At 38.9% G+C, this 26,717-nt stretch overlaps 1 protein-coding gene across 1 annotated transcript; it reads right to left on the bottom strand.

Moving 5' to 3' along the window:
- Positions 1–4,299: 4,299 nt before the first annotated feature.
- LOC137867980 (protein-glutamine gamma-glutamyltransferase 5-like) lies at positions 4,300–25,670 on the bottom strand. Its single transcript, XM_068704484.1, has 15 exons — positions 25,561–25,670; positions 21,075–21,245; positions 20,158–20,412; positions 19,562–19,680; positions 17,627–17,755; positions 14,310–14,487; positions 13,003–13,138; positions 10,965–11,074; positions 9,861–9,976; positions 9,612–9,738; positions 8,345–8,658; positions 7,378–7,552; positions 7,053–7,222; positions 6,111–6,244; positions 4,300–5,172 (listed from the first exon to the last, which is right to left on the bottom strand). The coding sequence occupies exons 1-15, from the start codon at positions 25,583–25,585 to the stop codon at positions 5,016–5,018; spliced, it is 2,316 nt and encodes a 771-aa protein (XP_068560585.1). The 5' UTR covers positions 25,586–25,670; the 3' UTR covers positions 4,300–5,015.
- Between the last annotated feature and the right edge of the window lie 1,047 nt (positions 25,671–26,717).

Below are 26,717 nucleotides of genomic sequence, written 5' to 3' on the forward strand. Positions count from 1 at the left end.
CAGTTAGATCTGGTGGGGCTTACCTCTACGCACTGCATCGGTTCTGGAATCGTACTCCTGGATAGGGGTTGGACTCTTTTCTTCTCTGGAGTTGCCCGAGGTGTGAGGCACCAGGCGGGTGTGGGGATACTCAGAAATCCCTGGTTGAGTGCCGCTGCATCAGAGTTTACCCCGGTGGACGAGAGGGTCGCTTCTCTACGCCTGCGGGTTATGGGGGGGAAAACTCTGACTGTTGTCTGTGCATATGCACCAAACAACAGTATTTGACCTTCTTGGAGACCCTGACTGGAGTCCTGTATGGGGCTCCAGTAGGGGACTCCATAATTCTGCTGGGGGATTTCAACACGTACGTGGGCAACGATGGGGATACCTGGAGAGGCGTGATTGGGAGGAACAGCCTCCCTGATCTAAACCAAAGCGGTCGTTTGTTGTTGGACTTCTGTGCTAGTCATGGATTGTCCATAACGAACACCATGTTCGAGCATAAGGATGCTCATAAGTGTACGTGGTGATTTTGTGATCGTATCATCGGATCTAAGGCTGCATGTTTTGGACACTCAGGTGAAGAGAGGGGCGGAGCTGTCAACTGATCACCATCTGGTTGTGAGTTGGGTCAGAGGGTGGGGGAAAACTCTGGACAGAGCTGGTAAGCCCAAACGGGTAGTGCGGGGAACATCTGGAGGAGGCCCCTGTCCGGGAGATCTTCAACTCACACCTCCGGCGGAGCTTTTCTAGCATCCCTGTGGAGGTTGGGGGCATCAAACAGGAATGGACGATGTTCAAAGCTTCTATTGCCGAAGCTACGGCGGTGAGCCGTGGTCTCAAGGTTTTAGGTCTCAAATGTTTTTGCCGAACGTAAGACATCCCATTGTTCCGATGCACCCAAATAAGGACTTTGGGGCAAAATGTGTATTCGATTACCAAATCCTATAGGGGGCGGTATTGACTCATTTTACGTGCTGAAAGGCTGAATGGGTGCTATTATGGATTTTAAGTACGACTTTCATTGGAAACCTAGGAAAAGGTTGGACTAAGTGCCGAATGGGTGAAATTGTGGATTTTAAGTACGACTTTCATTGGAAATCTAGGAAATGGGTGGGTTATGCATAACTTTCATTGGAAAACATGGAAATGTGTCAGTTATCACTATACGGTGCCTAGTTTGACCGTGGACACGTCAGTTGATATACCAAATGCTTCCAAAAAGGTCAAATTAAAAATGGAACGGGGTCAACTCTCCCAAATGTGCCACTGCCTTTTGGACCTGTTTTCCCATGTAATTGATATTCCATCAAAAATGGTGGACAACAGATGACAGTCTTTAAGAATCACTTGGTTTTAGCTCAATAGCAAGTTCCTGGAGAAAGATAGCTTTCACAAGGGTGTGCAGACTTGCTGCTTAATGGGCTTATTCAAGTCATCAACAGGAAGGTTTCATGCCATTTCCAAGCAGTTTCAGCCATGTTCTGACAAGTTATGGCCATTTGAAGGAAGGGAACTTTTGTCCTACATGACCAGCCCATACAAATTTACTCAAAACGGCAGTTTTTGGGATATTAGGGAACGGGCCTTTTTTGAAAGGTTACTCCAGATTCAGTACTTGGGTCCTATAAAAACACATTAAATTGACATATGGTGGATACAAGAGAACACTCTTCAAGGTTCAAGTAGTTTCAAGTCATTAACATGTTGTTGGAAGAAGATAGCTTTCCAGAGGGTGTGCAGACTTGCTGAAAAAGGTAATCATTTAAGTCCTCAAATGAAATGTTTCATGCAATTTCCAAGCAGTTTCAACCATGTCCTGAGAAGTTTGAAGGAAAGACATTTGGGATATCATTTCCCATTCAATTTATCCGATAAAAACTATCGATCAAATGTAGTCCAACTGCCATTCCACCCGCGCAGGCATGCTACATGCTAGAGAGTGCTAGAGAGGGCGTGGGTACAACATATAAAAAAATCAGGGCTCCAACACGTTTAGAAAAAAACTATTTCCAGGGTGTCAGACTTATCGACCTTGACACCATGCTGTTCTCTGAGTTTGATCCAGGTAAAAAAAGATTCTAGAATATTTAGAGGGATTTTGGTCATGTGACCTTATTGTAAGGCCTGTACAACAAGTCTGTCGGAAATCTGGGGTCTCTTGGACCAATATTTGAGAGACTATGTCAATATTTTCATAGCTCAAATAATTTCCAAATATAAGGGAATATGGCACCAATTAAGCCCTTTGGGCCTGTTTTTGGGGACCTTAACTTGCAGCAACGAGCACCAAATTTTAGGCATTTAATGTTCACATGCCCCTCTTTGAATATGACAAGGTTCAATTTCATTAACTTGCTTTAAAGTAGAAAAATTAAGAGAAAAGATTGGTAAAAACTGGCCTGCTGGCATTTGGGAGTTTTGGGCTAGGATTATTGGCCTATATGGTTGGCCCATTCAAAATGTAGTAGAAACGGCCGTTTTTGTAGTGATAAGGGAACTGATCCTTATGACTCAAAAACTGCCCTTTCTCCTACATTTGATGAGTTTCAAGCAAATCGGAGGACTTTGAATTTTCAGTCTAAACAGGCAAATCTATGCTTCGGGCTTAATTGACTGAGAATTCATACCATTGGATCTAGCCTATGAAGAGATAGTACAGTCAAAATTCCAGGCTCCAAGCCCAAAGGGTTGTGGAGATATTAGAGGCCAGAAATTGGCAAAATGCCAAAAATGTCTAGTTGGAATTTCCCAAATCCATTCACATCATTGAATCTGAATCATCACAGTCTGAATTTCAGCTTCTTAGCCCAAAGGACTGTGGAGATATTGTTTGGGAAAGATGGGATCAAAAATGTGTATGGGCTGACAATGTAGTCCTATAGTCCCATGCAATATAGCTCAATTGTGCCCATCCGTCCCCGACGGGTCAGGAACAATTATAACGATTCGGATTCATCTTTTCTGGGATTCTGAATTGTCCCTTTTGTTCCCAAAAGTAACTAACTAATCATAGCACCTAGTACCAGTGCTTGGGCTCTCATTTAGGCCAGTTATCCCAACCCAAATGGCCCATTTGTTCTCATTACTCCTCAAATAAACATAGCACACAATACCAAAACGTTACTAAAATTTGATTGGGTTGTCATGTAGGCCTATTATCACAACCCAAATGGCCCTTTTGTTCTCATTACTCTCCAAATAATCATAGCACACAGTACCAAAATGTTACTATAATTAATTAGCAACTTTTATTAGCAATGCTCAAGGCAAGGATGCTGTAACTCTAGTGGAAGCATGTCTGGCAACAGTAAACTCAGTGTTCCAAGTTTGAAGCAAATCGGACACATTTGAATTTTTCAGCAAAAAACAAAATGCTACTTTGCCTGAGATTTCAAATAATTTCTATTTCTCCAATCCTTTCAATTTTCATACCAGTGAATCTATAGGTCAAGGAGATAGTACAGTACAAATCTCAGCTTCTCAGCCCATTGTGTTATGGAAATTTTCTAGGCCAAATGCCAAAAATGTCTAGATGGAAATTCCAAATTCAATTCACACCACTGAAACTATGGGTAAAGGGGGAATTACAGTGCAAATTTCAGCTTCTTAGCCCAAAGGACTGTGGAGATGATGTTTGGGAGCGATGGGAAAAAAGGGCCATATTGGTTGGGATTAATGGACTAAGTTGTCAGCCCATACAAATGTAGGAGAAATGGCAGTTCGGGTCGGGAACAATTATGACGATTCGGATACTTCTTTTCTGGGATTCCGAATTGTCCCTTTTGTTCCCATACCTCCCTAACTAATCATAGCACCTAGTACCAGTGCATGCATAGAAATGAGCTGCTGATCAATCAGTTCTTTACGGTCGGGGCCTTTATCACATCTGTGCATAGGGGCCTATTGTCTTATCATCCGCCCATGTTGTAAAGGTTTTATATTGTGTATCGGGGACTTTAGATTTGTCTTTTTGGATTTGTGTTAACTCATCATGTTAGGATCTTAGTGTGGACAAAGAGCTATTTTTCCTTCTTTGATTGGAGCTAAAACTATCTAATATTTGACTTGACAAATGCAAAAAACTATAGACAAGTTTGTATGAATAGCCGTGACATTGTGTTACATGAATCATTTTTGTTTTTCTTATCTTTGAAGCAACACATTTCATTTAATTATCACAGCAGTATAATTATATAAAGATCTGTAGCGCCACTATTAAAGACACAAAGAGCACATGGCTTTCAGTAACACTTTATTTGTGCATATTACTGACATTTTCAATAAAACCATAAAAACGTGTAAATAAAGACAAAGACAGCTTACACATCATTTGGTCTGTTAATCTTTATTTTATCCACAAGGAGAAACTTTGGCAGCAGCTCACCTCCTCCAAGAAGCAGGACCAAGCATGTATAGAGAATCAATGGGTTGGTTTTGTTTGGTGCAGCTAAAGCTAAAAGTTCAGAAGACTGCAGGTTGAAGTGGACCCTGAAACAATCCCTCTGTGAATGAGATTTAGCGGCATTCATGCAAAACGTTCAACTTTACATGATTTCCTGATAAGAGCTCGTACCTGAAGCGTCACCACCAGTCTAAAGGTACAGTAGGGTAATACTGGGCTCCTCACATATTCTCATTTCAGTGGATGTGGAGCAAAAAGTGTGTCATTTATTTTCAGCATCGGCAACACAACGTTTCTCCAGCAGGTTCCACAGCTGGAAATCACTGCGGCAAATGAGTTTGTTGAGCAGCGTCGCAACTGAGTAGATATTGGTAATTCATCAAAGTGTTTGGTTTAAGTGTAAAATACCCTGCTGTCACTGCATGTGGCACAATGGCTTCTTTCTACAGCTCTCATATTACACAACACCACACAGGAGCAGGAGTAGTAGTGGCAGAAAAAATGCAGCAGCTGTTATAATACACCACCAGCATATTTTAATGAAAACAACAACCCTATTGTCTTTCTTTTAGAAAATGGCACATTAAGAGTTTTAACTGAGTGACTGTATGTAACTCTTACTAAGCGCTCAATAAATGGACGACTTGACATTGATGGTGCAGCTGCCCTTGATGTCTCTGAAGGTGGAGCAGTCGAAGTCGGCCACCAGAGTCTTCTTACCGATCTTGTAGGGAATGAGCGGGAACTGCACGCGTATTCGGTTGTTTTTCTTAAGATCTGGAATCCTGTGGGTAACAAAGAGTAAAGTTTGTGGGTGTATTTACGTTGCCTGGTGTTATCCAGATTTTGGATGGGCGACACTTCTTATAACTGATGCAGTGTTGTGCAATAAAATGAATCAGACTAGGGCTGGGTTTTCGGAGCAGAAAAGAAATATTAAAATATGTCCATATAGCACCAAGTATTAAAAACCATCAAGTAACACATGTTGACATCAAATGCCTCATCGGATTCATAATCTTAATCTTATCCTTTGATCAGACGGTTCCTGATTTAGGTCAAAATGTTTCTGATGAGTTTTATTGAGATGATGTTGTTGTGCACCTGCTTGTGTTTGGACAACATTGAATATTTTGTTAAATTAAAAAAAAGGTTTTGTTGAAAATCATTTTTATATTTTAGGTATGGTAACCAAAACATTTTTGTGTCGGTATATATTTCATATTGATATTGAAACATCACAACTCTAAGGCCTAATCCCAAACACACGCATCACTAAAACAAATCATGTAAATGTATTTTGTTTTATTTATCAATAAAAATGCCTGAAACTTGTTGGTTGCAGCTTCAATTTGTTTTCATATCGTTAAGAATACTTTCTAAGAACACTAGAAATGTGTGGTTGCATATCTCAAAACTAAGATATAAGATATTTTTTTGCTCTAGTATTTTGTGATTGACAATTAAAATGATTGTTGCTACATATTGTAATAAAATATCTATTTGTTATTTGCACCTTTACTGTAACCAGCCTAACACCATGAAAAGCATTCATCATCCCGGCCAGGTTATGTTAGACAAACAAACACACACACACACACACACACACACACACACACACACACACACACACACACTCACTCACTCACTCACTCACTCACTCACTCACTCACTCACTCACTCACTCACTCACTCACTCACTCACTCACTCACTCACACTCACTTGATTTTAACCTCATCATGCAGTAGTCCGCTTCCAGAGAGAGTCAGAGAGCACTGTGTCAGCGTCTCGTTGATTGGGTTCTTGAAAATCACCTCCACTATTACCTGACGGTTCACTCTGACCTTTTTGGGAAACTGGAACACACATTTGAACAGATTATTCAAATACAGTCAGTCAACAAAACGGCAACTTGTTTAAACGACTACCCATCATGCACCAAGACGGGAGAGGAAAGAAAAGCCAAAATAAAAAGGGTTGTATGTTTTTAGCCAAATGTACTTGAAGTACCAAAAGTAAAAGTACTATTAGTAATATTGTACATTGAGATGGTTATTATTGCACAATAATGACAGGATTGTTGTGCATTATCCTGCTTATTAGACAGCTATATTAAAGAAAAAAATGATATGACACAAAATATTGATTTTAAAATTGTATTTCTATGTATAATTATAATATATATTATAATATTTATTCATATATCATTTTATACAGTTTTATTGATTGTAAAATGCTTTTTTTTTTACAGTAACCAAACAGAATTCTTTTTCGACATCAGCAGTGATGCGGACGGGCGTTTACTACATTCAATACTTAAATACCTGCTCATGACATTTCCATCAGCTGTAGTTTATTGCCAATTAGGGAATGTTTGCATGCTAACAAACTAAACTAAGATGGTAAACATATATGTTAAATGTGTCATTATGAGCATGTTGCCATGCTGACATGAGTATTTATCTCAAAGCCCCGCTGTGCCTATGTATGGCGTCACAGTACCAATTGCTTGGCTTTAGTGTTGTTATATATATTTTCTAATATTTTGTTCATTTTTAAACTTTAATCCTAGACTTTGAGCCTGAAAAGAGACACAAACAGCTGTGTGACAAACAGCTGAACAAAGCTGGACGACATGTCTTTATGATTTGAGTTTTTTTTTACTTTGACATTGATGGTGATGGGAGGGTCAAGCAGCACGACATCATCCTCAGCCAGGTATGAGTAATCTGGCTTCTCTTTGTCCATGACCACAGCTGAAACCTTAATGCTGTCACACTCCAGCATGGGTTTACGGTAGTCCGAGAACGGGATCCGGATAGGGATGACCAGATCTCCAAGAGGCAGAGGAAGAGAAGAGTCGGTTCACAACAAATTCAACAAAAACATAGTTTTCCAGACACACAGAAAGTTTTGGTTTTATTTGTCAACCTTCTGAGGTATCTGCATCCAAAATTCAACAGTTACATGTTCACAGAAGAAGATTCACCTATCCCAGGCTGCAGTGTCTTCTCCTTCACCTCATTCTGGATGTTCCCAGCCGGTTCGCCGTTGTATCTCATGGCTTGGACCCTGATGTTGATGGACAACGGCCTGGCAGCAGTGCTCTTACTCTGCAGCACCAGCTTCAAGCTCACATCCTTACCGTTGATCGGTGGGGTCACCTGCAGCGCCACACAATGAGACATTGATAAAAGGCCAAAATACACTTATTGAAAGAAATCCAGTTTGTTTAGTCTCTGATCAAGTAGTAAATAACAGGTAACAACAGTTACAAGATGTGTGTTTGTTTAGGTTTAAAAGATCTGGGTTGTTGAAGTTTAACCTTGCCATTACTGATTCTATTTTGAATAAAATTTTAAAAAAGTGGCCATTTAAAATCCCAAAAAAGAAATGTTGACGAAGAGAATTTGAGGATAAAGTGATGACTGCCACCTCAATCAAAGGTAAAAGCAGATAATTTTTTGGTATTCTGTCTTTTTGTTGTACTTCTTCCACATACATTTTTTTTTGCTGTTCATGCAGATGTCAAGATAATCCCAAAGATTGTATCTGTTGGAAAAGTAGCTACAGTCTTTCCAATGTTTAGAGTGAGACATTTCCTGATTTAATTTAATGATGACTTCTGATGCATTTTTCCTGTGAGTGTATAGCATGGTGTCATCTGCAAACATCATGATTTCGACATCATTGCAAACGAATAACAGGCCATTGATGTATATTCTGAAGAACAGTGGCCCTAAAATCGAGTATTGTGACTCGTTCACAAGGTGTGACTCGTTCACAACAAAGCAGAAAAAAAAGAAAGTTGATATTTTGATGGTTAGTTTTTTTTCTTTCATTCTGTGGCCAGAAATGAGGGGAAGAAGATTGGAAACAGCAAAGATAAAAAAAAAATAACATATGAAACATCCTATTCAATAGTCTAAAGGGAAACTTCACTTTCTGTGACGCACCTCTTCAAAATGCATAAACACTTGCGGTGGCGGAGTTGGCTGTGGGGGGCTGACGGGGGGTTCATTATCCCAACTTTCTGTTGTCTCATTCTCCGCCTCGTCAGCACTCTCATTTTCTTCGTCCGTCTCTTCATTCTCTGCGCCCTCCTCCGTCTCTTCAACCTCAATGTTCTCCCCGCTCTCCTCATTCTCTCTGTTTTCTTCCATCTCTTCATTCTCCTCGTCCTCCTCCTCGTCCTCCTCCATCTCTTCATCAACTCTGGAGTAGTCTCTGGTGGTGGCGTATTCAAAGACAGACCTCTCCTTTTCAGATCCTGTAAATATGGGGATTCCATCAATTTCCTAAACTACTATAGACACCCTTTACAGCCAATGTCAAAATGCTGCTAATAGTTTAGCATAGCCTTCTGCTAACCTCCTCATCTGACACGGCTGTTGCACCACAGCACACTCACGCAGAAGGCTATGCTACGACCGTGTCACTTCTGGCATGTGTTTTCATTACAAAACTTATTTCAGAGACCTCATCGGGGAAAACCACGACGACTTCATGACTCCCAATTGCAAGACAGCAAATGATGGAGTGTGAACAGTGGAACTATCGGATGACTTTGAAAGTCATAAAGTGTGAACTTGGCCTAACCAGCGTAGCATTAAAGCAGGGTGGAATAACCACGCTAACTAGAGGACAACTGGCTACTTAGCTAGCTTGCAAATTCCGCCATACTTTCATGCAACATTGGTTACAGAAAATGATCTGAGTGAAGTTGTCACTTATCTGGTGATAGCAAAGTGCTTATCCAGCTGAGACAAGAGTGTGTGGATGAAACATTAACTTGTTGGATTTTACTCATTTTTAACGGCTGGCTAGTTACCTAGCGACCTTGCTAATCTTGCAACCTATGGGGATGGACAAGCTCGCTAGTTAACTAGCCAACTGTCTTCTCCAGGCCTCCCGTCTGCTCTCCTCCCAGCAAAGTAGTCTGCTTATAGGGTAGGGTTTGCTAATATGGTCTCTTTTGTTAACGTTAACTTTATCAAGTGACGCTCGAGGCCCCCAGAGAGTGAGTGACTTTACATTTTGAGAGAAACTTGTGTTTTCTTGAGTGACTATAGAAAACAAGCCAACAAAACTTGCTTAACTAACATCCTCAGAGAATCATTCTTCCTCGTCCTATGTTTCACCCACAAAAGTACTACATCATGTTTCCTAACAGAGCAGAGGTCTATAATGCAGCATTAACAGGTGTTTGTCAGGTGAACCAACCCTCTCTGTGTTTGTAGTTGTCGGTGATGTTATTCCTCTTGTCGGAGCCGACACGCTTGGTGGAGATATTCTGACCGACACTCTTGGTGTCAGAAAAGATTTTCACCATTGAACCATCAGCTTTCTCCTGATAGAACACACAAACACAGACAATAGAAACAACAAAAATACATTAGGCTTAGGCTGGTTCTCTTTTTTTTTTTACACTAAATGTGATGTTGAGATTAGGCTCTAAATCTGCTTACTGACCAGCCAGTCATTACAGTCGGCATTGACCTCAGCGAAGACGAACGGGATGTCATATTTGAGGTCTATCTGTCCGCTCAGGACGGCTGTGACCGGAGCTGGACCGCAGCAGTAAACACCTACAGGAGGAGAGACGTTAACATATTGAAATAAAGTAGTTTGGTGTAATGCGATTTAAAGACAGTATCTGTAGGATTTTAAAATGTCATCTGTTCGTTGAATTAGGAATGACACCGCAATGAAAGCAACTGGAAATGTTTAATTTCTATTAAAACAAAAACTTTAGTTTAAAGTGGCTTTCACAACAAAATCAATGAATTGAAGGGGTTGCGTTCCATGCATGTGTAGAACTAAAATGATAAGTTGATCTGCAACTATTTTGATGTAATTGTTTTAGTGGAATGACAAACATTTGTCGGTTCCAGCTTCTAAAATGTGAGGACTTATGGCTTTTCTTTGTCATATGAGTTAGTAAGCTAAATATCTTTGGAGTTTGGTCTTTTGGTGGAACAAACTTAAACATTTGAGGATTTCACATTTGGCTCTGTGAAACTGGAATTCACTGTTGTCTCACATTTTATAGACAAAATGATTAATCAACAGAGAGAGAGAAAAAAACTCAGCCGATTAATAACAATAGTAATTTGGGGCATTGATATGTGTGTGTGTGTGTGTGTGTGTGTGTGTGTGTGTGTGTGTGTGTGTGTGTGTGTGTGTGTGTGTGTGTGTGTGTGTGTGTGTGTGTGTTGCTGCAGGTGCAGGAGATGAAATACAAACCAGCAAATCCGGTTTAAGCATCAGGACAACATGGTGCTTTATGCTCCCTTGAGACTAGATTGCACAACCATTGACATTTAATCATAACATCAATAATGTTTTCCACCATCTTAGAGAATTGATTTGTTTGCCTTTTATATTTGCTTGTGCATATTCAGCCCGGTCTCATTCGCAGGTCGTCAAACCAATGCTTTGTCAAGGCCCTCAGTGTCTGATAGTCTTGATCTTGCTAGAAAACCTGAGCACAATATGAACATCCTTCTGAACACATTTATGAACCCCAGAGGACAAATTCTCATAGTAGAAACAAATGTTATGGAGAGTCTGTACCGTCACTTCTCTCTTGTGGTGTTGGATCCAGAACTTGCCAGCCGTCATATTTGCCGTCCTCTGCCAGGTCTGGTCTCCTCATCCACGCCTCCACCCACACGTGGAAGTTCCTAAAACACAAAACAACATTCAGAATCTGCAGCACTGCAGTAGATCTGAAATACACCACTGGAGTATTACATTAAACAATCATAGTCTGGAATATTCCTTTAAGACCCCTTTTGGACATGTTTTAAGACATACAAATACTTCTGTTTCCTTGTTATCTACTCCTTCTCCCTCATTGAGAAACCCAGAGCTATGGATATGCCAACATTTTTCATTTCAAAAGTTTAACTGCTGAAAACCAAGTTTTTGTCATCAGGTTGATTGTAAAATACGTAAGACAAACAAAATCTTAAAATATCAAGTTCTTCCTGGAATAAAGCAAAAGATAAACCACTCAAACTAGAACACTGGATTCATTCTTCAGCACTGACTGATATGTTCCTCTTTTTGTTAAAAGATGAAGTTCTCGATGTTCATGTCTAGTCCTGATAGACCACAGTGGGTCACTCTTTGACTCATGTTTTGAGGTATAGACTGTAAAAGCTTCATAAAACGGTCTGCAGGCCAAGCTGGGGAACCTCATAGAATAGATTGTGGCCATTGATAGAATCCATAAACTGCGCATCCCTTTCATGTTGATATCTGCCCCGTCTCAAGGTCTGATTCACAAAAGACATCCTGCTAATGATATTACAGCATAAAAAACTACATAAATAAAGACATAAATTAACCATGTTGCAAAGTATAAAGGTTGCCTTTGTGCCAAGAACACAGTAGGCGGAGCAATGGCAGAGAGCAAAAATGTAATTTTCAGACTGCGAGCTACAGGTCCTGACTGACGAGGTGCGGAGGCATTCCTCAAAACTTCAGGCAAGGAAGTGACCCCCCACTGCTGCTCCGTCAAGCTGTCATAGCTACCATGGAGCCCACACTGTCACTAACTATACTCACTGAACTGATATGTGGAGAAAACGAAGACGAAATTTCTGAGAAAAACAGACAGAAAGGTCTACAATATGAGTTTGAAGGATAAACATCCAGGATGTCAAACTGAAAATAGATTAAAAAGATAAAGATAGAAGTTGAAGCCCACAGATCACAGTCTAAAAATGAACCACCACATAACATCATTCTTTATTGATGGATTAAAAGCTCTCAGGGCGAGTCGTTACACCCAAACAACACCAGACTGTTATTATAGTTGCTGTTATATAAGGAGCCGAGATGTTGACATGTTAATAGGCCTGAGAATGGGTTTAATATCATACCTGATCGAATAAAACTGGCTCCTCCTTTCAGTTAAAAAGTTGTCATTTCGCTCTGGTTAGTGTGAACGAGTTCATGCCTTGAAGCCCTTTGACCTGATAATTCCTTGGCATAGTCGGTTCACGAAACCTATACATTCTTTGCATGACTTTAATCAATATCTTTACAACAGATCACATGACCACTTTTAAGTCAAAAACACACCGAGAATTATCACCTGAGCTCTATGGAGCGACTTTCAGCTCATTGTTTTCTTTCATTTTCACGGCTTTTACAGCCTTGTTTTTCAGCTACAGCAGGCAGAACAAGAACAAAACGGAGCTAAAAATAGAGTGAATATTGGTCGTAGATTCATCAGGATAAAACACAACTCCTCCAATGAATGATCACTTTGATATGTACGTAACTTCTGGATGTGCCATATCAACTGAAAAGACACTTTCTGTTAACCCCAAATGGCCAAAAAAGTGAGTTATTGAAGGTTTAAAGTAAATGATTCTTAAATTTGAACTGTGTTATTCAGATAAAAGTTTGGAATGGGAAAATGCATTTTATTTCACCCTCAGACAGCTACTACTATTTCTGGTGCAAAACCACCAAATTGAAAAATTGTACAACACCAACTGGTCACAACGTTAAAGGGATATTGTGGTGTACCGGGTAAGAGTTGTGTGACGTGTTTTAACTTTAAGAGACTTAAGATATTGAAGCCTCTGTGTCTCACCAAACACTGTCGTGGGATGGCCTCTCACGGACTCCGTAGTCGGCGTGATAAACATCAATGCTCAGATTCTTGTTGTTGTCGTGGGCGGACTGGAAGTTGGTGACCACACGGCACGGAATGCCCAGCAGGCGCATCACTGGAACCAAACATGAAGATTTGAGTGACTCAAACAAGCAACATGACACCTTTCTGGTAGAGAAACAATGCCCTTCTTTTGTTTAAATGTAACTAGACATTTACCTGAATATAAACTAGTTTATTGCTTGTTGTTAAGTTTTCTCTTTGTTGTTGCATGTTGTAACCTCTTTGCTAAGCTGCCACGGTGCCGAAATCATGACAATTTACTGTCAAAGCAACAAAGACTGAAATACAAGTCACATGCAGGTTTTTTTCCCTGATCTCCATACAGTTTTTTTCTTGCTTGGCAAGTGTGCTTTACTCGAAGCACACACACACGCACAAAATCATGAACTGACAAACAGCATGCTTTGTTGAACCACAGAGAACACTGCTTCAAAGTTAAAACGCCTAATGAGGGAAAAATAGAGTTGGCAGAGACAATCGGGAGGCGGCTGTTATTAATAGGATTTAGCTACTATATCAAGAAATCCTCCAAAAGAGTCATGTGATCTGTGTCAACATTATGAGTCAGAGTGCTGCAGGTATGAAGTATTTAAGGTGGCCTCACTCATGCTTCCCTCGACAAAAAAGAAATGGGAATTTTTCTTTAGGGTTTTGGAATATTGCAGACAATAAGTTGTTGACAAACAAACATTTATGATACCTGCACGTTTTCTTCAGCAAGATAATCTTCACAAATGAACACCATTTTAATGATTTTTGAAGCGTGAACAGCGTGAACATTAGTAGTCACTTGTTGACCTTTTTTAAGACACGTGAAACAAATTTTATATCGTCAGCAAACTTTTAAATCGCTTGTGTTACCTAATGACATTAGTTAAATGATAATATTTGTTCTAATATTTATTTAGGGAGTGCAGTTAGTGACAGTGTGGGCTCTATGGTAGCTATGAAGCAGCAGGGGTCAATCCCTCGCCTGAAGTTTTGAGGAATGTCTCTACACCTTGTCAGTCAGATACCTGTAGCTCACAGCCTGAAAATGTAATTTGTTTATTTGTCAAAATGCCCATCCTAACATTTGAGTTGCTGGCACCCACCAGTGTTTGTTTGTCCTTAACAAACAATTAACAGAGTATCAAAAATGTTTTCTGACTGACAATTCAGAGCTACTATTCTCCTTTACAGATGTTGTTTCAGGTGTGAGAACCTGCAAAGACAGACGTTACCTGAACACATCACACCGGCGAACACCCAGCATTGCCCGTACTTGACCCTGTGGCAGCCGTAGTCGAGCCAGCGCTTAAGAATGGCGTGACTGCCGGTCCAGTGAGACGGTCTGAACCCGTCACCATATGAACCGTCCCAGCATCCCACCAGGACTCCACTGTCATCTTGACTGTTGATCTGGAAGAAAACAAGGAAATTCTCATTCTTGTAGCTTTTTTTTTAAATTATGAATTTTTTGCCATTTATCTTTTTTTATTATTTGAAAACTACCATAATTGTTGGAATGCTGCTTCAGCATTCCAAGTATTGTTCTTTGAATCTTTATTCTTCCGCTTATTATATTTCTTCCGTACGTTTTTTGACACATATCTCCTTTTTAAGCTACAGAAACCATTCAAATATCAAAATGTTCAGCTCTTTAAGGACATTCCTGCTATGACTTTTCTTGTTTCAACCTCTTATGCTTTTTTAATTAAGCTTTTTGCAAGTTTTTTTAGTGGGATCTCTATGGAGAAAATCTTCAAATCCTTTAACTTTAAAAGCTTTCTTCTTCCTCATACTTTCAGCTACAGACACCACTTCATCCGTTAAGCCCTAAGCCTTTTTGTAGGCCTCTCCTCGATTTTTGCAACCCATAGTAAAGAGAGTGATTTTCGTCTAAATATAAGGTGTATTTTAATAGTTTTGGTGTTTTAATAAAGGTAACACTTGTGAAATTTGTTCTAATTTGTAAATATCAGTATATATGTTACTGGTTAAGACAAAATTAAGATGGAACACAGCACAAATTGAAATTCTTTATCTCCGACTATAAATGAATCCAATTTTGATAAGATATTTTTTTTTAATGTTGTAGTTGAAAGCTTAAACCTCTCCAGATCATAGCCCAGTGGGTTGAGAGTCTCTCTGCACAATGTGTTCTTTGATAAAGTGAAGCATTCAAGAGCTAGAGAGGTCTGAGTGCAGAGATTTCAGCCGAGGTCAACCAAAATGTAATTTGGTTCCAGCTGTTCCATTGTAATTTTATATAGTATATAATTATATATTTCACTTCTTTTATGACTAATAGTGTTCAATCTATCATATGCAGCAGTTTGGCATCATTTAGAGAGCCTGGATCCTCTCTGAGCCTGTTTATGTCTGTCATCCATGGGATTTTGTCGTCTGGCTTCCAGTCCATGTCTCCTAGCTCAGCCTATGGTTGGTCGAGTTCAGTCAATGGACCCTCCTTAGAAGCGTTTGAGTCCACAGAATCTAACAAACCCCTCGTGATTTTGATAGACAGAAGCGTTAGCCAGTAGGGAGTAAAAAAGTGGCGCGTCACCTGAACCGTGCGCACAACTTCGCCGGCATTCACACCCATCCCCCACACGGTTCCTTTGTTATTGGGCCCTTGTTTCTGCGCGGGGACATTTCAGAGACGCACCGGAAATACGTAGAATATTGTTGACGGAAATAAGCGGAGATATACAGCAGAACAACGAAAAGGTAAGGAGCTTTGGATGATTTTGAAAGATATTACGCATTGTGTTTCTGGTGTTTGTTTGCTCACAGCCTTGTGAGGGTTTACCGGAGAGGCGATCTGATAGGTCTGCAATCTGTGTCAAATGCTCGTGCTGTTTGATATTTCGGTTGCCTATGCTAACCGTTAGCTTTGTTATGCTAACTCGGAGAAGAGCGACTTATGGCTAGAAATACGTGATTTTGTGATAAATCTTTTATATGCGTACACTATTTGTGTAGAATGGTGTTTGGAGTGTGTAAGAATGTCTTAGATTGTTTGTTTTAAGCAGATTTTGAATTTTTTTCCGAAATCGGGTCCGTCGGGCTTAACAGGTTGACATTTTGGGCTTTTTGATGTCATTTACACTTTTTGACTGTGGAATCCAATAGATTTACACATTTGGCACAAAAGTCTCTAATTGAGAGGAAAACCAACTATCTGCTCCATAGAGACCAATGTTAATTCTTACTTCCAAAAAATCTTGCACAGATAACCGTACAACATTTCTTGATCACCACTGAAGCCACTTTTTTGACATTATTTTTGACACAATTTTCACATGATCTGTTCTTCAAGTCATCCTTCCTCTCCAGTTCTAATATCGGAGCAATAGGAGCTACTGTTACGGGGGTTTTGAGGATTTGTTTCACAGGTGTTTCACAGCTTTATCTCCATTTAAAGGCTGCACGCACACAGGTGTTTGTGACTGAGCTAATTAGTGACGTTGATAAACACACTGACACACATGACTTGGAGATATTCAGGGAAAGATTGTTAGACCTCCTGTCTGTCTGTCTGTCTGTCTGTCTCTCCCAATCACTCACTCCATCTAACTGTCTGTCTGCCTGTCTCTCTCTCCCACTCACTCACTCAGTTTTAAAGTTACTTTTTAAGTTACTTAATTTTTACAGTTACTTTTTAAATTACTTAATTTTGAAAGTTACTTTTTTCTTTCTCTCTCTCACTGTCTCTATCTGTCTCAGGCTCTCTTTCTCTCTCTTTTTAACTCTCCTTCTCCTTCCCTCTCTCCCTCCCTCTCTCTCTTTCTCTCACTCACTCACTTACTTACTCGCTGTCTCTCTCTCTCCTCTCTCTCTGTGTGTCTCTCTCTCATACAGACATTCAGGTCTTAGAGATTTTTAGAGGACTTTAGAGGACCCACGCGCCATTTCTTCAAGCTTTTCCTGCATAGTAATTCAGCTCTTAGCTTCTTTCAACAATACAGTTTAGCTTCCAAGTCTGCCAGTTAGACATTTCAACTAGAAGGGTTTTCAGCAGTGCAGTTTAATGCTTTCGGGATTCAACAGTTTTCAGACAGGTGGTCTCCCATTTCTGTATATTCAGCAATTTTTTTGCGATTAGTTTCAGTTTTCAGCATTCCAACGCATTTTCAGCAGGAAATGCATTTTCTAGTATACATCCACTGTCTTCTACTTGAGCTCTTTAATGGCAAAAATGTTTACAGAACTATTATTTCAACTTTCAATATGTGGAACTGCATGAAGCCCAATGATGCCGTAGAGCTGTTCTTTTGACAGTACGACTATTTGATTAAAGTTAAACTGACGGCTTTGTAAAATTTAAATTGACCTGATGATTAATTATAAAGTGAGAAAATAATGGTTTATAATTTCTTTCTAAAAATCTATTAAGTCTGCGTTAAGTTGTGAATGTCAGTCACACAGGGTTATTAGTTTCTAACTTTATAATTAAGCAAAAAAAGATTTTAAAAAAGTAAAACATTTTGGTGAATGTCCGCCCTTTAATGCTTTGCTGCTATAAAGGTGTGTGGACACAGAGAGCAGGTCCTACCATGGCGCTGATCACGCGGCCGACGTAGATGGGGTTACAGCGAGCAGAGATGTCGTCAGCCGGGTCAATGAAGTGTTTGTGGTTGAGGTCCAAAATCTTCAAACAAATGTCCACCATCTTGTCCTCAAACTGAACCGAAGGAATGAGAGGAGACACTCTTGAATTGTATTGAATTGTAACTAGTATCCGTGTGTGTGTACATGTATTACTAATGTTGTGAGGACATACATCTGTTTACACAGTCACATTGTGGGGACTCACCTTCCCTTTGGGGGCAAAATGGATGTCCCCAAAACATAAATCATTACATTCAGGTGAAGACTTGGTTTAAATTAAGCCCTAAGCCTATTTGTAGGCCTCTCCTTGATTATTGCATACCCATAGTAAAGAGAGTGTATTTCGTCTAAATATAAGGTGTATTTTAATAGTTTTGATATTTTAGAAAGCTGACACTTGTGAGATTTGTTCAGATTTGTAAATATCAGCATATATATATATATATATATATATATATATATATATATATATATATATGTTAATGGTTAAGAGAACATTAAGATGGAACACAGCACAAATTGAAATTCTTTATCTCCGATTTAAAATTAATCCAATTTTGATAAGATATATTTTTTTTAATGTTGTAGTTGTAAACTCAAACTTCTCCCAGATTATAGCCCAATGGGTTGAGAGTCTCTCTGCACAATGTTTTCTTTGATAAAGTGAAGCATTCAAGAGCTAGAGAGATTAGAGTGCAGAAATTTCAGCCGAGGTCAACCAAAATGTCATTTGGTTCCAGTTGTTCCATTGTAATTTTATATAGTATATAATTATATATTTCACATCTTTTATGACTAATAGTGTTCAATCTATCATATGCAGCAGTTTGACATCATTTAGAGAGCCTGGATCCTCTCTGAGCCTGTTTATGTCTGTCATCCATGGGATTTTGTCGTCTGGCTTCCAGTCCATGTCTCTGAGCTCAGCCTATGGTTGGTCGATTTCAGTCATTGGACCCGCCTTAAAAGCGTCTGAGTCCACAGAATCTAACAAACCCATCGTGATTTTGATTGACAGAAGCGTTAGCCAGTAAGGAGTAAAACCGTGGCACATTACATGAAACGTGCGCAAAAGATTGCCTAAAATCAAATCTTTTCCCCCACGGCGCCTTGTTAGACAGACCCTTGTTTCTACACGGGGACATTTCAGAGACGCACCGGAAATACGTAGAAATATTGTTGATGGAATTAAGCGGAGATTTACAGGAGAACAACGAAAAGGTAAGGAGCTTTGGATGATTTTGAAGGATATTACGCATTGTGTTTCTGGTGTTTGTTTGCTCACAGCCTTGTGAGGGTTTACCGGAGAGACAATCTGATGGTAGTTCTGGAATCTGTGTCGAATGCTCGTGCTTTTTGCTATCTTGGTTGTCTATGCTAACCGTTAGCTTTGTTATGCTAACTCGGAGAAGAGCGAGTTATGGCTAGAAATACGTGATTTTGTGATAACATTACATTACATTACAGTCATTTAGCAGACGCTTTTATCCAAAGCGACTTACAATAAGTGCATGATAAATCTTTTATTTGCGTACAATAGTTGTGTAGAATGGTGTTTGGAGTTTGTAAAAATGTCTTAGATTGTTTGTTTTACCCAGATTTTTAATTATTTTTTTTTGACGGTAAATGCTGCAGCGGACCCAAATTTGGGTTCGTCGGGCTTAACAGGTTGGTTATGTTTAGGTAAAACTTAGGTTGAAGATTAAGAATAGGCAAGTAGCGTTTATGGTTAGGGTTAGGCTAAGTCTCTGGGAAATTAATGTAAGTCAATGGAATGTGATGGAAACACGACTGTGTGTGTGTGTGTGTGTGTGTGTGTGTGTGTGTGTGTGTGTGTGTGTGTGCGCGCGTGTGTGTGTGTGTGAGTGTGTAAGAGTACCTGCCCAAAATCCCAGTCAATAGGGAAGATGTAGTTTTTACTTCCTTTGTAGATGATTCCTTTTTCATTCATCACATACTCATTTATCTCCTTCTCTTCCTTCATATACACCCAGTCATCTACAGAGAGTGAATTCATACAGACGGACAGATGATATTATTCAGTTTACAGTATAAATAGTATTCAAATACTTTTGCATTTTAAAATCTTACTGAGGCAAAAAAGACATGATCATTATCAGCAAAATGTACTTAATGTATCAAAAGTAACAGACAGAAAGCAGTGTTGGACTGCAACTACAGAAAGTACTCTACATTTACGCAAGTACTGAGCTTATGTATAAAATGGAGGTACTTTTCATGCAACATTCTACTTCTTGTTATCGACATCTCAGAGGGAAATATTAATAGCACCTTTTAACGTCAATACGTTTTTTAATTACTAGCTACTTAAAGAATCAAAATCCTCCCCAAAAAAAGATACGATTTTATAAAACATGATTGTTTCAAGTTTAACTACAACATATAACATTTCCACACAGGGCTTTTTCTTGTACCAGAGCGTTTTAACGGTGTGGTTTTTAGTACTAGACCTACCGGAGCACCAGGGGTTGTAGAGCACCACCAGCGTTGGCAGCGTCTTCTCCTCGTCCCGGTGTTTCACAACCAGGTTGAACTCCCCGATGGGGGTGTCAGCCGGCGGGGTGATGGTAAGGACCAGGAGGCCTGTTGGCGGGGAGGCGTCCTTGTGAAACTCTACCTTCCACACAGCCTTTGCTGATGGAGAAGGTTTCTTGAGGCCTGGGAGACTGAAGAACGACAGCGTCCCCTGCTCCTCGGTCGGATGTTTTCCTGTCAGACATTTATTCACTGTTGTAACAATACTGTTATATATTTATAACTAAACAATACAAGTTAAAACACTGAAAATCCCTTGAAAAGACCAAAAAAAGAGAAAATAGAGTAAAGCTTGAAGACCTGTCTTTACCTAATGATTCCAACATTTGCATTTAACCTGATGGAAAATGTAATTAAACCCAATAATGCAACAGAATGTCCCGACTGATATTTTAATAACATGTTTACTGATTATGTAATACCTAATGACATTTTCCAGAGCACAACAATGAGGGTGTGCGCTCACAGGAATCTGACAATGGAATTCCCAACACAAGTAAAGATCTAAAAGTTTCTAATTTTAAATGTAATTAAATATTAAGGTCAACTTTTTTTTCTCCATAAAAGTAAAAAAATATACCTGAAAGGTATTACATTATATTTCATCATCATCTATAATGTTTTTGTAACAGGTTTTGGACATTTTACTACATTATTGGTAGAATTATTACATTATTCTGTTTTGTTTGATTTGATTTTTCGATCAGGTTATGAGCAAATGTGGTCAAATTTTCAGGAAATTCTTACAGAATTATTGAAGAATGAATGTTCAGGGGAAACAGTATCGACAAACAAAATGAGTTTTGTTCTAACAACTAATTTAATGAAAGACCGACCTGTTGCTGCACAGATGGCGAGTGGGTAAAGGTTTTGGTTGAAAGGTTGACTCAGATTAATTGTCACTTTGAAGGGTTGGCCTCGCCGCACAATCAGCTGATCCAGTGAGATTTCACTGGTGTGGTGTACAAAGTTGTTGACTTTAGGGTGGAGGTCCACTCCTTTAAAGACTGAAAGAAAATAAAAACACACAAACATGAACAGGTTAACAGAGTAAAGCTTCAGGTTACTAAAAGACATGGCGAGCAACTCTTTTATTTATTTGATGTCGTTGATATTTGACTTCATCATTATCTACTTTTTATAAAATCTCCAAGTAGAAAAAGCAAAGATCTCGTTCATCTGTGACAAACAAACAGATAGTGACCATGATTTAAATAATTTGCATGGATCAAATATAATTCTTAAAGTTGACATAACCAAGAACCAAGAAACAGTTTGACAACACATACATAAAACATACGCACCGCAAATACAGAACGCAAATGAAGAAACGCTGCAAGTCGAACGTAACAAGGGAACGAAGTTACAAAAGATGAACACTGGAAATTAATATAAGGCCAAAAGCAAAAAATACAACATTTAACAACATTTTTATCTCACCAAATGAATATTAAAACAAAAAAAATGTGTGATGATTTTTCAGCACTGTAGCAGTCGCTCAACTGACGAAAAATGGAACCAAGTAAACCAAATGCTAAATAAGACATTTTTAGTGAACCAAAATGTTACAGAAAACACCCTGTGAAAGGGTTGAAGTTGTAAGACAAAAACACGGATAACTCACAGACCAGATAACACCGTGGTAGAGACCTGTCAATCAGCGTGTAGCCCCGCCCCTAAAGCATCCCCTGCTTTAAGGTCTGTTTGACTCTAAATGGACCATAATGTACTAAATGAACATCATGCTGTATTGAAGAAGACTGTAAACTAGAGATTGAGACCATAAACTCATGTTTACAATGTTTACTGAGGGAATAAATCAAGAGAGAAGTAGAGTCATTTTAGACTAGACTTCTATACAACCAGAGGAGTCGCCCCCTGGTGGACACTAGAGAGAATGAAAGTTTAAGGCACTTCTTTAATGGATTCACTTTTTGAATTTGTATTTTTTGTGTTGGTTTTTATGCTTCATTATCGGTATTTATCTTTAATTTTGCTTTGGTAAGTTAGAGACAATTGAGCCAGCTGTGGGTCATTCCCTTTAAGCTCAGGGGAGGGAGCAGAGCGACCAGGATTCACGTAGTGACAGATTCTAGGGCAGGGCGGGGTGAACCGGCTGTTACTTAACATTAACATGCTTGGCATAGTTTGAAATGTCACTCATGTGGCATCACAGTAGGCGGTGAAGAAATATGTGTGGGACGGGGCGAAACGGGACGGGACGAGAGAAGAAGACCAATGCTGGAAAACAGCCTGGAAAAGCGTGCCAACCCTCAGACCATCCATAGTGGATAACCTGGAGCACCCTCTCCACCTACTGCAGAGACAGCAGAGAACATTCCTGCCAACTGCAATAAGACTTTATAATAAATCAGCCCCGGCTAAAGACTGTAACACTGCTACACTGTTTGTTTGCTGTTGGGTAATCTTTGCACTACTGTTTAGTTAGTTAATTTAATACTATTCTATTTAACTATACCATGCATTTTTTTTTATTTAATATTTTTTATGCATTTTTAATTGAAAAAAAAATTTAGATTTGAAGTTTAGTTTTTATTGTTGCTTTTTGGTGTTTTAAACCTTAAAGCTGCACTTTCATGTGAATTTCCTTTTACATTAACAGTGGATCAAATGAATAAGACCAAGACCTTTTTTTCATAGAAATTACAATAATACGTTGTCTTTTCTGTAACTAAGCAACCAATGACAGATTAGACAATCTGCTTCCTCTTTACAACAACATGCGCATGCCGATGTACGTGAATGGTCATGTTAGTATGGACCTTTTTATCAGGCGGCAAGCTCCGGTTCGGCTGAGTAAAGCCAATGTGTCTTAAAAGTGTTGGAAAAATGTATCATACCATTCTCTTAGTTATAACTTGTATGGCTTAAACCTGCATATATTCATTTTAACCCAAATTAGATAATGTGCATATTATACTTTGTTATAATGTTCCTTGTTGTTGGAACTCTGAACCATCTGTGGGGAAAAAGCTCTATCCATTCAGCTGAATTATTACAAATTGTCTGTTCATTAAATATGATTTTAATACTTTACGAAGTTCGTCACCTGATTTATTTCTCACAGGGAGGTTAAAAAGATTTTTTTTCCACGACAAAAAGCAGTTCATTGGTTGCAAAAAAGCCAAGTGGCCACTGGGAAATCGCCAAACTCGAGTCTTCAAAACAGCAGTCCACAAACCAATGGGTGACGTCATGATGACAACGTCCACTTATATATACAATATATAGTTATGGACGGAGATTATTTCTGAAACAGTGCTGAAACACTTGTGCGTATGGAGATCGTAGTGATTAAAAAAAAAGAGTGTTTAGTGTGGATGTAGTTTAAGTTTAACGTGAACGATGATGCTTTGTTGTGACAAACCAACAGAGAATTATTACCTCACTATTCAGTTCTATGGAGCATTTTAGCCTCGGCTTCTTTTCTTTTAGTTTTCAGTTTCATCATCATCATCATCATCATCATCACAGGAGCATCCCTTTTCAACTAAACAAACTTTGATAAGCCTGCTGCATGTTTCCTGCTCAGCACCAAACAACACAGACGCAAACTAGATGTTGAACATGGTGCAGAATCAAGCAGCTCAAGAACCAAACACTTCCCTCAGGCAGAAAACAACAACATAAATACAGCTACATATAGAACTGAACCTAAATACAGCTACATATAGAACTGAACAAAAATACAGCTACATATAGAACTGAACAAAAATACAGCTACATATAGAACTGAACATAAATACAGCTACATATAGAACTGAACAAAAATACAGCTACATATAGAACTGAACAAAAATACAGCTACATATAGAACTGAACCTAAATACAGCTACATATAGAACTGAACCTAAATACAGCTACATATAGAACTGAACATAAATACAGCTACATATAGAACTGAACATAAATACAGCTACATATAGAACTGAACAAAAATACAGCTACATATAGAACTGAACAAAAATACAGCTACATATAGAACTGAACCTAAATACAGCTACATATAGAACTGAACCTAAATACAGCTACATATAGAACTGAACCTAAATACAGCTACATATAGAACTGAACATAAATACAGCTACATATAGAACTGAACCTAAATACAGCTACATATAGAACTGAACCTAAATACAGCTACATATAGAACTGAACATAAATACAGCTACATATAGAACTGAACATAAATACAGCTACATATAGAACTGAACATAAATACAGCTACATATAGAACTGAACAAAAATACAGCTACATATAGAACTGAACAAAAATACAGCTACATATAGAACTGAACATAAATACAGCTACATATAGAACTGAACAAAAATACAGCTACATATAGAACTGAACAAAAATACAGCTACATATAGAACTGAACATAAATACAGCTACATATAGAACTGAACCTAAATACAGCTACATATAGAACTGAACCTAAATACAGCTACATATAGAACTGAACCTAAATACAGCTACATATAGAACTGAACATAAATACAGCTACATATAGAACTGAACCTAAATACAGCTACATATAGAACTGAACCTAAATACAGCTACATATAGAACTGAACATAAATACAGCTACATATAGAACTGAACATAAATACAGCTACATATAGAACTGAACATAAATACAGCTACATATAGAACTGAACCTAAATACAGCTACATATAGAACTGAACCTAAATACAGCTACATATAGAACTGAACAAAAATACAGCTACATATAGAACTGAACAAAAATACAGCTACATATAGAACTGAACAAAAATACAGCTACATATAGAACTGAACATAAATACAACTACATATAGAACTGAACATAAATACAGCTACATATAGAACTGAACCTAAATACAGCTACATATAGAACTGAACATAAATACAGCTACATATAGAACTGAACATAAATACAGCTACATATAGAACTGAACCTAAATACAGCTACATATAGAACTGAACATAAATACAGCTACATATAGAACTGAACATAAATACAGATACATATAGAACTGAACATAAATACAGATACATATAGAACTGAACCCACGGTTGCAAAATCCTCTGTCAGGCGGTGTTTGATTAATGTGATAAGCGTGTGGTAATAGTTGCATAAAGGTTTGGCACAACACAACTCCATGGCTGATAAATAAAAATGAGATATGAAAGATGATGAGGAGCTCATGGGCCTACAAGTAGGCTTTTTGTTTTACAGAATGTGAGGTAACTGGAGCGTACAGTTATTTCTGCAGAAGTATAAATTAGGCAAAACAGATAACCTTTGTGTACTTACTAGACTCTTTAGTTTCCTCTGTCATCTTTCCAAGTTCCCCTCTTAGAAGAGTAGGTGTGAAGATGGTGAAGTGCGCACTGGCAGACAGTCAGCGGTGCATTGACAGGTGACCTACAGGGTTTTACTGTACTTAAAAGACCTCACAAGGCCAACCCAGATATCACATAACCACCAACCGGTATGGCAGCGTGGCAGCGTTGCATTGCTAAATGGCATTTTAGATGATAATGCTTGGGTTACCAAACTACTGTCAACTGCAGTCTGGTTACTAAACTGGTTCATCTTCATGCAGTGGAAACTCACAGGAATGACTGGGAGCGGCTGCGATCAATGATTAAAACGTTAACATTACATTGTCTTGTATCCATACATATGCATCATTTCTTTTTCTAAACTATTTCATACCATTGTTGCTCGCTCACACGTGGGCGTGTCCCAATTCTTGTTACTGTTATTCCAAATGGATGATTTTTAAAAGGCAATATACCTTTTATTTATAACAAACAGAAAAAAGTGCGGGTTTCCAGCCGACAGAGAACCGCTATTCTGTCCTGAAGCGGCTCGTCTGTTTTCTGCAATCGACGACTACTGACGACGTATCGGGGTCTGGAAGGGTCGTTTCAGTTCATTGGGGAAAGAGTTCAACCTCTAACCTTTGTAACTCTGTTCTGAATGATAAGAAATGGGGTTGGCTCCTTTCAGTTGATTTGGCAAACGTGGTAACAAACAGTTGCTGATCGGCACACCCAGCAGTTAGACAGCAACAGGATCTTTTGATTGTTGTTCTGCATTAATGTCCTTCATGTCCACAATGACGCTCAACTTATTTTGTGCAACACTGCCGAAATGTTTTCAACCGTTTTTTAGTGATGACATGACATGAAATGCTTTGTTCCGCATTGTTGATCACTGGACAACTCCCAGTGGTAAGAATGTCTATTTATCAATGGGGAGTGGAGGAGCTGATCTTTATCAGCAACTCTGTAGCTCAATAATCAGCATCGTCTTCTACCAGATCTATTCTGTCTGACTCTACCCATGTCTGGTCTGATCTCTCCAGATCTATTCTGTCTGATTCTACCCATGTCTGGTCTGATCTCTCCAGATCTATTCTGTCTGACTCTACCCATGTCTGGTCTGATCTCTCCAGAGACAAG

The sequence above is a fragment of the Cebidichthys violaceus genome, unplaced genomic scaffold (assembly GCF_023349555.1).
Source record: "Cebidichthys violaceus isolate CVI_PGR_0920_01 unplaced genomic scaffold, fCebVio1.0.p SCAF_93, whole genome shotgun sequence".
In the NCBI taxonomy this organism is placed as follows: Eukaryota; Metazoa; Chordata; class Actinopteri; order Perciformes; family Stichaeidae; genus Cebidichthys; species Cebidichthys violaceus.

Coding starts and splice junctions, on each gene's coding strand:
- LOC137867980 (XM_068704484.1), bottom strand. CDS start 25,585: ATGACAGAGGAAACTAAAGAGTCTA. Junction 14,488..17,626: donor GCCGCGTGATCAGCGCCATG/GTAGGACCTGCT, acceptor GTTTTCTTCCAG/ATCAACAGTCAAGATGACAG. Junction 7,553..8,344: donor TGTTTATGCATTTTGAAGAG/GTGCGTCACAGA, acceptor GTGGCGCTGCAG/GTGACCCCACCGATCAACGG.